This window comes from Trematomus bernacchii, unplaced genomic scaffold, assembly GCF_902827165.1.
Source record: "Trematomus bernacchii unplaced genomic scaffold, fTreBer1.1, whole genome shotgun sequence".
Lineage (NCBI taxonomy): Eukaryota > Metazoa > Chordata > Actinopteri > Perciformes > Nototheniidae > Trematomus > Trematomus bernacchii.
The window spans coordinates 18,828,950-18,843,390 of NW_022988043.1; the positions used below are offsets into that span (position 1 = coordinate 18,828,950).

General features: G+C 38.8%; 1 protein-coding gene across 1 annotated transcript in view; it reads right to left on the bottom strand.

Annotated features, from left to right (window-relative positions):
- antxr2a (ANTXR cell adhesion molecule 2a) overlaps positions 1–12,455 on the bottom strand; it is a 77,821-nt gene extending 65,366 nt beyond the window's left edge. Inside the window, 8 exon segments of the mRNA XM_034118126.1 lie at positions 1,641–1,721; positions 2,883–2,951; positions 3,185–3,289; positions 3,394–3,475; positions 3,841–3,912; positions 6,920–6,991; positions 11,917–12,097; positions 12,316–12,455. Coding sequence (XP_033974017.1) covers positions 1,641–1,721; positions 2,883–2,951; positions 3,185–3,289; positions 3,394–3,475; positions 3,841–3,912; positions 6,920–6,991; positions 11,917–12,089 — 654 coding nt within the window. The 5' untranslated portion in view covers positions 12,090–12,097; positions 12,316–12,455.
- Positions 12,456–14,441: the final 1,986 nt, after the last annotated feature.

A 14,441-nucleotide genomic window follows, 5' to 3' on the forward strand; every position in this document is an offset into this window, starting at 1 on the left:
TGGTCCAGTGAAGCACAGAGGACAAATAAACGGCGCAGGAACACAACTTTCCTGAACTCTCTCTGTGCGTTTTATCACGCCGGTCACTGAGGCAGACCCTGCAGCAAAAGGCTGCACAGATGATCTCAAATCCTCCAAATCCAAAAAGAGGAGTGAGGAGGCCAACTAGTCAGGAATCCAGTATTACTAATCAGAGAAGAATGCACTTGGATGCTGGCACTGTGAGCCTCCGAAGGACTGACGGGATGAGCTTTATTTTGTTGTGCAGGACCATTTTGTACAGGCTGTAATCATTTTTTGGAAAGACTAAAATATATGTAAATGGCTTTGATGCAAAAGGACGACCTTGTGACCCTGTGCATGCTCTTAAAATGAAAAAAAGAGGATTCCCTTAACTCAGCAAAAACAGATTGAAAGCATATTTCTCCCATTTACAGTATAGATAATCAAATCCACCCTTTCAGAGGCTTTCAACACTTTGTAATGTTACAGGATGGATTCACATGCTCCTTAGAGATGATGTTATAAGTCAGGACTAGTGCGAGTCATGGTTACTAATGCTGTATAATTATCTAACTAACATTATACCTATTTGAAGGTATCAGTGTTGCCTTTTTTAAACCACTGTTTCAAGGACTTTATTAAGACTTAATTCCTGATTCAAGAACCAAAACATGGACGATCAAATGAAAATATAAAATATATACTATATAAAATAATTATACATGCACTTTACCTCATGTTTTTGTTGTTAAAATAATTTAAGATAAATATAAGGAGAAGGAATAAGTATTTGGCATATTCTGAATTAAAGTGCATGGTCCCACATTTTTGGGGGAATGAGAGCCACAGTTTTAGACAACCTTCTTTCACTCTGTAGTCAGGCTGTGCAAAATCAATCATAGTTGTTTTTACTTTGGATCACACAACAGAAACAAGACACACCCTTTGGCTCTGCGTCCCTCCGGCTGCAAGTCTCACAGTTTGGTCTTTCTCTAAACACAGAGATGTAAAGTCCAGCTCAGGTCGGTGCGCTCCGCAGTGCTCCGGGCTCACAGTCATGTAGAAATGATGCCATACAAACCCCCGCCTTGGCTGACAGCGTTTCGGCTCAAAAAGCGGCAGCAAATGGAAAGTATCACTAATTGGCTAGCAGCGGGCGAGGAGGGAAACTTCATATAAACACTGTTTAAGGGACTCTATTGACTGATACAGCAAGATGGGGTTGATACCTTACGCTGGCTTTTATTTTCAGAAATAAAAGCAATAGTGTACTAAACACAATAAAGACACGGTGAGGAGGATGGCACTGTGGACAGTGACTAACTGTCAAGCTGCTTGCATGTCTTCATTTGCTACAGAGTGGCAAAGACATTTCCATTTCCGCCTACAAAGTGGAGACACAGCCAGCAGTTATTTCCACAAACAGTTTCCATGCAGAGGTTCTGCTTTAATGTGTGCAAACTTCAATGAAGCCAGGGCAGGGAATTTTTCTGAACACTTATATGTTTTTTTATTTTAACAATTTCCCATTTTGGACATTAGTGTTAAATTCCACCTATTTTTCAAACATTTACATAAACCTGAGCCGACTGCCGTCCAGGACCACATACACAAAAACAGAAAGTAGGCGCACTTACAGAATTGACGATGCCTTTGAGTGCCTGGAAGCCATCTTTGACAGGAAACACTTGGTCCTTGGTGTCCGCTACATCAGCAAGCTGTTGGTATCATCAAGAGTTGAATTAACAAGAAGAGATGTGATAACGGCTTTCTTCTTTTTCTCTTATCCTCTTTATGACGGAGCACTGTCTTTCCTTTCATATCATGGGCAGGAGGAGACATAGCAGATGGCATGACTGTGGCAAACACTTTGCTCAACCATTAAAAAAAAAAAAAATCACTTCAACACAAACTTGGAGCAATATTGTCTTTGTTATTTGACTTAATAAGAGCTCATCACAGGATTGTTACCAATGGTTACCAAGGGACAGGCCACCATGTTGCGAGAGGGACAGTAAAACGGCAGATAGCACTGACTTTGGTGCAGACTGAAATCAGTGAAGATTATATGCTGTGGACATTTTTTTTTCTGTGGCCAATTCAATGTGTTGAACAGTGTGAATAGTGCAAACGGTCTATAACTGATATGACTGGTATATACTGCAAATATATAACCCGATAATATATTTACACATACATTATGAGTTTTGTTATGTATTTGAAAATCCTGAAAGAAATTGGTAAAGAATGATCAGATTGATTTTCTTTGTTCATGGTTCCACAATGGTTCATAGATTGTTGGAATTCTAAAGGTAACACCCACCGTTTAATTCAGTTTATGAGTTCACTTTGTGCAATATCAGTAACATATGGTCATTTGTTGTCATTGAACCTGTTGCACATCATCACAATTTAGTTTGACCTATTGCTTTTTGTCTTTAATAATGGAGCACCACAGTAGCCGAATGGTTACAGCACTCTAGATTATCAAGCCAATATATTATCTAGCTAATAAAGTCAATTCAAAAATAAATAAATCATTAACAGTGACGAAATGTCTAAATATACAGAGAGTGATGTCAAGGGAACTCGAGAATTCTACTTGAAGCAGAATATTTCACATTATTCAAACAAAAGAAATGACTACGTGGAGCTAAACCAACGACAGACGAGCATCTGAAAAGTGGATTATGCTGCAGGAGTTGTTTACTAGAGTTTGTATTGATATTACTTTAAGACATGGATTTTCATTACAGGTAATAGCGCTCACAATACTTGTGTTTACCTTTCTTGACACTCTTCCAACATGGCAAGATGTCTCTCGCTTTTAAATGTGATTTAGCGCACACTGCTTCAGATTAAGACTCAAGCTTTCTTACCTGCTGCTCATCGAAGTCCTTGATACCCACACAGTAAACACGGGCTCCGAATGTCCTCGCCTTGTCAGCCTGAGGATCAAACAAATGAGGGGATGATGTGCAACAGGTTGGATGTAACAAAACATTTTGAAATGCCAGATCCTCATCACATTCAGAAAAAAAAGCCACATATATTTCACATATAAATAACAAAAGGGTGTTTTTTTTTTATTTTAGAAAAGCTAACTCTGTTTGCAGGTAAAAAAAGCATAGCATTTTAAAATGTGTAAAGCAAGATTTGTGTTAGACAATGTGAACCTAACCTCTTTCACTGTGAGCTCGTGAATGTAGGTTTCCAGTTTCCCGTCAGTCAGAGCCAGGATGATGCTGGAAGACTTGGTCTTCTGCGCCTGTATCTGAACTGAGGCCTTCAGGTTCAAATGACACCAAACGTTACATCACATGCTCACAAGTATATTTACAAAAAAAGCTTCTGAGCCGTAATTGCGTTTATTTTAGAAAGTAACCTTACCTCTTTTATTCCCTCATGCATATACGTTTCACCTGCTGGCATAACGGCCCGCAAGCGTTTCAGACCATTTTCTATCTCGTATCTAAAAAACACACAAAATAATAAATGGTTGACTAATAGTCCACAACACTATCCAGTTTGGCCTTTTGAGGCCCAAGGCAAATCTCTCACCTCAATCATGCAAACATTTCCCGCAAGAAAATAAGTTATTGAAAACCCAAATCAACTGAACCTCCCGATAATATGTAGCAATAAACTTTTGTTCTGGTACTAAACTTGCACATACAAACAGTAGTCGTATACCTAATTTAGGCGAAAGACTAGACTTTGTTATTACCGTTATCACCGTTACTATTTATCAACAATACAGTATTTAGGCCATGAGACTTCTTAGAGTTAAGGTACAGTAACCATTGAAACAGAATTGTGTGTGTTAGGGTTCAGTACCCGTCTCCGGTCAGAGGCAGCAGGACTTCTGCTCTGGCCGAGAACACGATGAACGAGACTCTCGTTCTGGGGCTGAAAAACAAAACAGGAAAGGAATCAGAAATGTCATGTTTTATCAAAATATATGGACAGTATATTATAATGTTGTAATATTTATTCAGATTTTCTCTTCCTTATCATATCCGCCCTTCATCTTCTTCATCCACCCCCCACACAGTATGACATGTAAAACACTGTTTTAGGAGTCAGTGTGACTGACAGTTTTATATATAACTTCATAGAGGTTCAGCTCAGTTCAGGAGAATTAAACAGATGAGTATAATTAAGTAAACAGCTTTTTTAATGTCAACTAATATTAATGTATGACTTAAAGCAGCTTCAGTGGGACTGAAGGAAGTGATTAATCAATTCACAGACAGTAAACATGTTGTGAGGATGAGTCACACGTAAACACTCGAACACACATCCTGTTACACAGATATAGTGTACTTTGTACCTGTGAGTGTTTAAGGTGTGAACTGTCACTGGACACTCCGATGTGTCCCTGACCACAGAGGCTGTTTACATTCAGTATCACTCCCTCTGTTATATAACAGCACACTCACTGCCTCAGAAAACTATACACATATATGCATCCTGCTGTGAACATTTAAATCAACAAAAAAGTGAAGGAAAATGTACAAGTCCCACTGCACAAATGTACTTGCTGGTATTGACAATTACAAAAATGGTTACAAACCAGTCAAATACTTCACTCTAGTTAGAGCTGTAATGCCACAAAGGAAAAATATTTCAATACAAATACAATTCCTGTGATTTTACTGAAGTACATTCAAGAACAGGTACCAAAAGTACTTAAATCGTAAAGGTAACTCAGAATCTTAAAGTACCCCAAACTGTCCACATTTTAAGTGTTGCCATTATTTGTCTCCTTGTTTGGCAGGCAGTTGTTTAAACATTTTCAATAGTGGTGGCGACATAAGACCTGAGGTTCTTTTTATTTATCCAAGCAATATGACATGCTCCTCAACAAAAGTATTTTATATTTAACATAATAAATAAGCCTTCAGGGATGCATGTCTTCAATTATTTTCCTAACATAAAGGTTTTATTGTTGCCTTATTAAGATATAGACTAAAATGCAAAATATGAGTTATATACAAAGGAGATCAAATGTTTTCAAAACTTTGTGCAACACTTTTTATTAATCTTACTAATATTGTAATCTTATTTCTCTACATTGTGATTATATGCTTGTCTTTTCAGTCTCTGTGAGCTGTTCTCAATGCATCTAAGGCTTTAATACATGTTTGTCCATCTTGGAGAGGGACTCTTTTTCTCACCAAGTCTGCATGCAGATATGAATAAAATAATTGAAATGAACTTAATTCTGAGCATGCATAATGGCCTGAAGAATTCAATCTTGCTCTTCACATCACGCTGACAAGACAATTTTTTTTAACATCTCATAATAAAATATTGTTATCGCGCAACAGCATGCATCAACTTATCTAACAATGAATATCAAATTAGAAACTATAACGACATTATATAATGGGTTGAGTAAAGTACGGATGTGAAATACATACATTTACTTTCTCTTAGTTGCTATCGTTTACAAAACAGCGCAATTTGAAAACTAATACAACAACAAAAGTTAGAGTTGAATTAATTTTTTACACATAGGAACAAGAAAGACTCAATCTGATTTCAGAAATGGAATTTGAAAAGAAAAAGTAGGATCTAAGCATCTCTATTTAAAATCCTGCATGCAATCAGTAACCTTTAAAATGTAGGTGAAATAGTCAAATGTTTTCTTAAAAAAACGTCCCCGATTCCCATAAAGTATTAATATTCTAAAGCTATAAGACTTGGGAGATGTAGTCAGAGTTACTTCCTGTGACTGTACCAACCACACGGATTCCATCCCACGGAGCGAGCTAAACTTCAGATAGTTAAGCACACAAGTGTTTCCTTCAGAGATCCGAAGCCTTCGGAGCATAAGGAGAGGTGCTGATATTTCTCACCCACGTGACACATGGCCCAGTCGCGATCCTCCCCCGCAAACCTAGCACAATCTTTAAGCCACACGGCCACATTTGGCTGGTGGCGGTAGCAGCCGTATACATCCACATCCTGTCTGCAAGTTTCATATGTGGACTTAAAAGTAGCTCGAGACCAGGATACATGGTGGGTGGTGACTTAAGGCTTTCGGTGGGGATTGTGATTGTATACGTTACCGCTGAAGCAGTATAGAAAGACTAAGACGCAGTGATGCCAAGGACATATCAGAGGGTGGTGGTGGTGGGGGAGGGGGTTGATGAAGTAGTCCAGTTTGCTCCACATGGCGCGACAGAAGAGCTCTTGGTGAGCGAGCATTGTTTAGCAGATTGTCCTCGTCGCCTTCCAGTGTTCTTTTGCTTTACTGTACATTGTCTGCCTGTCAGCCGTTCTGTGGTGGAAGCAGGGGATAAGTGTGGAGCCGGACCCCCCCCGGTGCGAATGGCCATTCTCACAGCCCAGAAGACTGCTCCTCTCTGCCACCCACTCCCACCTGGTGCCTTTGCTATTTTCTTCAACCAACCACTTCATTCTGGCTGGGTCGCCGCCGTCTGTACTGTGCTGGCAGGCGCCGTTTGACTCGAACGTTATGCAAGCCGAACGTTTCAAGCTGGTTTCTCTGCTTTCGTCTTTTTAATTAATTATGTGCAAAAAGGGTGTCATAGATTTAGCTATTTGATAGTTTGTAAAAACAGGTGGGAGATGCAACTAATGTCGTAGGCTCTGTAATTATAGCCATTAACTGCAAAAGATCATTTAATATATTAAACATGCAAAAAATGTGGTATTTTGGTACGGAGGGTATGGTTGACCTACTACGTCATCTTTATAAAATAGTGAATTTTGTTTTCTCTATGAAAATTATTCTAACATTAAACATTTTAATGGCTTTTTTTATATTTATTTGAAACCATGAATCTTATTCTATGGAGCATAATTCACTTCTGCGAGCATTATGAAACCCTAAAACTTTGTTTCCAAAGACAATGCCTGACATCAACACTAGCTTTGTACTGACCTCACAAATCTGTCGGTGAGGTTCTTCACGAACGAGTAGATCTCGACCCAGTCATTAGCGACACTTCCGGACCTGAAACGAGAAAACAACAGTTAGTTTGCAGCTCGTCAGTGGCAGCAGATTGTGTGCTGGGGAGTAAAATACTGTCCAGTATTTGTGCTATGCACCACAACCACAGTTGGACATTAACACCAGCCACATGCTGGATAATTGTGCTGATAAGTCTGTGTTGTATAGCAGCCACTTCAGCTGTTAGAACACACAAACGTTCACAGGAGCTTAGTCTTTCTACATATCTACTTGGCAAGACATTTTTCAAATGCAGAAGAATCACCAATGTGACAGTAACTGTGTCCAGGCCAATATGAGTAATGGAAAAGATCCTCAAATATAAAAGATCTAGGTTCAGAAAAAATGTGTCAGGTATGCACTAGGAGCAACGGGCAAGAAAAGATGAAACAATTAAACGTACTAAATCCAAATATGTCAACAAGTCCAATAAGGAGTCTTGTTGCATGATTCTAGAGGGTAAGTCCAGTAGAATGGATGAATTGTGCTGGCATTGTAAGATTTATTTTACTTAGAGAAAAATGATCTTTCCCGATTGAATTCCTGCTTTTCTGTCCTTTATTGATCCTTGTATATCTTTCCATGTGGTATTCAAGCAAACCTTCTTTCCTTCCTTGTTTCAGCTGGAATAAAAGAACAAAACATGGAAACTGTGTCAACCTGTAGCCCTCGGCCCTTCTCCCTTTTCGATAAGTCTGTACGAACACAGTGAGTAAAATATGCCCTTGATGTTACGACAAAGAGGTTATTAAAGCAATAATTACAATTCAATGTATGTGCGGAGAACATAAAACAGAGGGGTTTGACCATTCGGAGGCTCATCTTTCATGACACCTCGTTCTCCTCCCTGCTGCCCTAAAGACAAGGTCACACAGCTCGAGGGTAAAGGAAAAGTTAAACTGCACTTTGACAACATTGTGTCAGTGGTGGATTAGCAGTGTTTAAGTGTGTTAAGTATTTCATGTGGTGACAAATGTATTTGATTTGCTCCAGGACTAATCTAAAACAGGTCTGTGTGTTACTCTCTGAGTGTTTAGGGTGTTCCTGTAAAAGGGAGCGTGGATCTCAGTGAAGCTTCCCTTAATAAAGAAGGATTAGTCAAATGAGAGAATCAAATATCATTACTTGGTGTTAGAGTACCAATAATGTATGTTTTATTGTTCAGAAATGCTTCTGAGCATGCTACTAAAATCTACAGCACAGCAAAAAAGTGCTGACTTAGGATCCTAGTCTTATCAGGACAAGCAGGAAGTCTGGGAGTAGAGCGATTGTATCTGCAGGGACAAACTTCAATCAAAGAGACATGCTACCATTTGGCACCCTGACAAACTGATGAAGGAGCATGCACTGCAGATTGGGCTTTTATATTTCACAAATATAAACGTGCAAAAGGAAATAAAACAGACCCCCAATTCAAATAGGTATTCATACACTTGGTTAAACTTGTTGCAATAATCTCAGTCATCATCCTGTGATTTAGCAATTTAGACGAGGGTGGAGTAGTTTAAAAATGGGTCAGGGGAGCAGTGTTTCAACTCAACGGCCCTTGATGGCATGTTTCCAAGTTGGGGGAGGAAAGGATTAAAAGATGCTGTGAAGGCTGTGAACTCCCCAACATTTATTAGAGGCCTTTTGGCATGACGCTAATACAAAGTATTGCTGAACTGACAGAATCTAGCGTGGTATGTGCATGTTTGAAGCAGCACTAGAAAACACAGGAAGTGGTGCATTGCCAAAGTGTGTTCCACATGGTGATGCAATTCTTTCTTGCTAGTATGCACAAATAACACACAAGGACTTCACTGACATTTAAGGTCTTATTATCTCTGCCTAGGAGGCTAGTTATCGCTTTGTGTGTCTGTGGGAAAACCTTTCCAATTGTAAGAATTCACACAAACTCCTCCGAACGTTGTAACAAAAACTTGGTAACAACTTTCAATTTGCTTTCAAACACTCTGAGCAAAGACATACAACACATGTTCTCATAAACACCTGCATTTAGAAGAATACACGTCCCAACTCGGGAAATGGGAGGTAAATGGATCACTTTCCTTGAGACCTGCACTTTTTAAATGCCATCCTAGTTCTGGTGACTCAAAAGTCTGCCCCATATTGGAGGCTGGAGTCCTCAATTAAGATAAACAATATTATATGGTCAATGTTTCTCATAGACAGCATGGCTACTGCTTAACCTTAGCCAAAGAAAACTACTTGGTTAGGTTGAGGTCAGGTCGGTTAGACCAGTGTGGTTTTATGACATTTATCAGATAACTCTTTTCCTTGCGGGGAACCACTGAGCATAACACAACTACAGCCAATCAAGTACAGGCCGCATGTATATATATATGATTGAAAATGCAAACCTATGTTCAACTTTTAAAAGGTTTTGCATGTTGCAGTCTGCACACCACTCAATTTTGATATTACTCCTAACAATTTTGAAAACATGCGGTTTTGTTTTCCAGGCCGGCACGGTTTCAAACAAATGTCTTGCAATTTTCACAAACTTTAGCTGAGTTCTGTAATGCATCGTCAGGAAGAAAAAGGCTATTTTGGTCTAGCCAAAGTTTCGATGCGGCTGCTGATACATTTGAAAGGCCTGTAATGCATTACAAGGATATGATAATGTCACTTTCAATTTTCATAACAAATGTTATTAATTTGTTGCTTTGTTATTCAGAAATCTACACTTATATTATGCATGCTTCTTCATTAATATTAAGCTATTTTGGGTTCTTTACTTTTGCTGTAACAATGTGAATGTCCCCTTTGTGGGACGAATAAAGGTATTCTGATTCTGATCGAAATAGGCAACTGCTTTTTCACCGTGTCATGCTGTGCTTCATGCAATTCACCTTCGTAAGTGTTTTTAGTAACTTAGTATTAGTCAAGTGTACAGTAACTTGTATTAAATGAACTAAACAGTTGCCAAGTACAACAGCAGTAGAGTATACTGATGGACACTGTGCAGCTACATTGAACCAACAAGCTACAGCCATCAGCTATCTTTCTCATCATGAACACCTTTGTGATAGTTACTATCTGAAATATGTAACCCCTCTGTGATACAAGAGGGAAAAAAGACAGATGCTGACAGGTGAGGTGGTAGGGTTCCATAGACCGACTGATTCACATTCAGAATCAAAGGCTCTGTTGTCATATGCCAAACACCTACAGGCTGGCAATGAAAATCTTAATCCCAGGCTCCGTCAACAATGCAACATACATAAGGGCTAAAAAGACACACAAATACAATTTTGCAATAAAGAGGATACAATATAGGCCCTACTATCACAGCTACTTTCAAACGTTAGTGAGTATACACATACTCCACCAACATGTGATTAGTTAACATGTCATTCCAAAGCCATAGGCATCAATGTGCGGCTATACAGCCTCCACTCTTTTGGAACCTGGCTTCAGTGAGGTCCAAAACTGATGTTGGCTGATAAGGTTTGGCTCATAGTCTACGTTCAAGTTCATCTCAAAAGTTTTGCAATGGGTTGAGGTCAGTACTCTCTGCAGGCTATCTTCCACACTAAACTGTTAAGTTTTGGCCTTTGTGGATATGGTCATGCTGAAACAGAAAAGGGCCTTACCCAAACCATTGGCATCATTGTCTTGGCAAACTGTAGCATTCAGACTTCCCTTTAAAGAAAAGTAAACTTTGTTGACACCCCTTTCCGAATGTTTGCCATATGTTTAGAGAGGAGTATCCAGGGCCGTCCCTCCCTACAGGCCGATCATGCAGGCTGCATGGGGCCTCACATTGCACAGGGGGCTTATGAGCTCGGCTTGTGCGCAGTTCTCCGCGCACCCCGCACCCCCCGACATCTGACCAATCACGGCTTTGAAACGGCCACTAGTGCAGGTGAAGAAATGTCGGCAAAAAGACAGTTTCAGTCCGAGATGCAGTTATTTCCAGCATTTTTTATTTACCATTGATTCAAGTATTTTATGCCTTTTATCTGCTAATGTACAGGAGGAAGAGTGATAACCTGTCTGTCTAGTTGGCTTACATAGCAGTTAAAGTTTACAGCCTAAAAAACATGGAGCATTTTTTCCCCTTTTATGTCAATTTGCACATTTCATGGTGATGCTCAGCCTCTCCCCTTAACTCCTAACAGTCATCATCATGTCAACCACAACACAGAGAAATACTGATAGAAATGTGTGTGTAGTTGTTGATACATTGCTGACAGAGGGAACTACATTTGAATACAGATTTAAGAAATATTAGTTTTTGAGCATGTAATAAGCATGTTTTGTCTTGACTATATTACAACTATATTATAATAAAATAATATAGTATTTATATTATTGAATTGATTATGATTATTATTATTAGTAGAAGTAGTTTATTTGTATTAATTATATTTTAATCTTTTTGAGGCTAGTATTTGGCAGGAAATGCAGATGCATTCACCTGTAAACGCATACTGAACGACATACATGCACATTTACCATTTACCCTAACTGTGTTGATAATAATAATAAACAGGAATTATATTTGCAAAGTACTTTGTTTCTAAAAAATAAATGTTCACTCCTGTCGGTTGGGGGGGGGGCCCTCATCTCACAATGTCGCTTGGGGCCCCAAGTTGGCCAGGGACGGCCCTGGGAGTGTCCACACGCTTTTAGCCAAATGTGAAGCAAACCTAACACTGGCGACACCATTTTTGGGTTATAATATAAAAAAACTGTTCAGCATTTGAGGCTATAGAGCCGTGTGCAAAGTGACATGTTTTCTAATCAGGTCAAACCATCACACCTGTGTTAAGCGACCCTTTCCCGCTCCCCCTGGCACATACCGTTAAACTTTATGAGAAAGTTAAACTTAATTTAACAGAGTTATCTTAGCAGCAGGTTACTTCCATTGTTATTTTCAATGAGAAGGGACAGAAACTAAAGCTTTTTTTCGTACTTACCTGTCTAGAACAAAGTAGAGGTCGTAGGCTCCATGACAGGATGCTTCTTCTGCCCAGCAAGATGAAGCAAACACACCCAGGAGGACCACAGCGACTGCCGCCGAAGTCCACCGACTCTTTCCATTAAAAAGTTCCCCCTCCGAGTTGGAACAGCGTGACAACTTTTCCAGCATTGTTGATACTAAAATGGAGTGAAGTTTCGAGTTGAAAAACAACAAAAACAGCCTTCAGGGAGTTTCACACAGCGCAGAGAGTTGAGTATGAAGTGCACATCCCGCAGTGTGAAGAGCGTATGTCAAAGTTGCTCCAACACAGCCAAGTTAACTAAGACCTGCGAAATCAAGAAAATTACCGCCCTGACGTCACGAGCGTTGTAGTTTCTTCATCTTCCTTACTCACCTTTAACTGACTCACATCCTCAATAAAACTACTGCCTGCTGAGCTCACATCGACCCTGTTTAGAGTATACCCCCAAATCACTGTTAACAACAAACTTCCCCGGGCCGTGCTAAAGTACACACTCAGGGGAAAAGTTGCCTTCATGTATTGCTCCAAAGCTCGTGTTTCTGAGCGCTACAGCCCCGACTTTCTTTCTTCTAAAAATGGTTGCAATGTAAGGCATAATAACACATCAATGGCTTGGTTATAAAAGTTATAATGTGCGTTTGATAGTTATATTTTAAATTATAGAGTTTGTTGTACAACATCATCGTTATATTATTTTTGAAAGTTTATTCAATTGTTTTTTTCTTTTTTTCTTTCTTTACTAGCCTACTTTTATCTTTTATTTTCTTCTTGACTTTTGCATTACTTTGTATCTTTATTTTATATGTGATTTGTGTGCACTAAACCTTGTAAGTTAAAAAGCTACTTGGTAATATTTAGAGGAACAATACAGGATTGCACAACGCTATTGTTTGGCATTCATGTCTGTACTATCCAATTTTTCCAACAGTACTTCAAGGCGACATCAGCTTCCATCAGTGCGCATGCCCGATGTGGAACCAGCTGTTGGACTTCAGAGCTGGAGGTCCACTCCCAGTGAACACACCCAATAACATCTGCTTCATTTCTTTACAAGGCTCCTTAATAATGTTGCATTAACATTTTTTTTAATTGTTACATATTACATTACATGTTTTATTTAGATGAATTCAACACAGTGTGTTTGCTGTTAAATATGTAAGACAGAATTTGGAAAATGTGTCCAAAAAGATTGTTTCATGCCTGTGGCTACTTAAAATAAATCCAAAATAAACATTAATAATGAATTTGTTTTGCACTAAAACCTCATGGGTATTGTTTGGCCTGAAAGTATTATGCTTTAACAGAAAAAGAGTAACTTTGATATGTTTTCCATATCCCATTTCATTTTAATAGCTATTATAACTTATAAAATGTTGAGAGTCTCTCAGTGATGAAAATATATGAGCTTGTCTTGTTCATTACATTAGATTACATTATTTTACATTACATTGCATTTAGCTGACGCTTTTATCCAAAGCGACTTACAATAAGTGCATTCGACCAAGAAGATACAAACTTGAAGAAAACAGAATCATATAAGTACATCAGGTTTCATAGAGCCAAAACATTTCAAGTGCTACTCAACTGGCTTTAGATTAGCCAGTCCTTTATTAGTATATAAGTGCTTTGTTAGTAATTCTTTGTTAGTAATTCTATCGCTCGAAGTGGAGTCGAAAGAGATGAGTTTTCATAAAACAGTATGAAAACGTGGCAAACAAAACAGGCATGCAAAACGGTTTTCCCAATACAGAGAGAACACTCACTCTTAAGGAAACAGAAAAAGTATGTTTGGCAAATTGAGAGCAGGAAGAGGTTGCAGATGTGAGGCGTTTCATGTGTGAAATCAAAATGTTTCAAAAAACATGTTGCATGAGGATAGATTTAGAAATGTAGCATTAAAGTATTTCTTATACATTTAATTTGGAGTGTGAGATGTGATTTTTTTAGTCTTTTTGTGTTTACTTTCTGTTCCACTTGGGGTTTCTTCATTGTTTCTTTTCCAATGTTTTAAACTCATACGTGGAATTAGTTGACGATACTCATATGTACCCAACAATACACAATACAAACTGTTTAGAAAATGTTGGCCTCTCTTTAAAGTGAGGGTTACAATGTTTCCAAGGATTGAACAGATAGAGACGGAACAGGGACCCCCTAACTATGTTTATGGATCTCATTCATGTTAAACTAAGCCTTCAATCAAGTGTATAAAATCCTTTTTAGGGTGCATAAAATACCAAGTTATAAAAGTAGCCTCAAGTTAAAATTTCGAATAGGTTGGGTAAATAAAGGTTTTAAAATATGTTTTGGGGCAACCCTTGCCTTTATTAAGTGACAGTGATGAAAAGGGGAGACAGAGAGCATGACATACAGCTATGATTCCATGCCGGATTTGAACCCGGGACCAAGCCCCAATACATGGGCCGCTAGCTCTACCAACTGAGCTATTAGGAGGCCCAAGGTAGGGTAAATTAAATGTTGTTTAGCTCTTTGCTAAT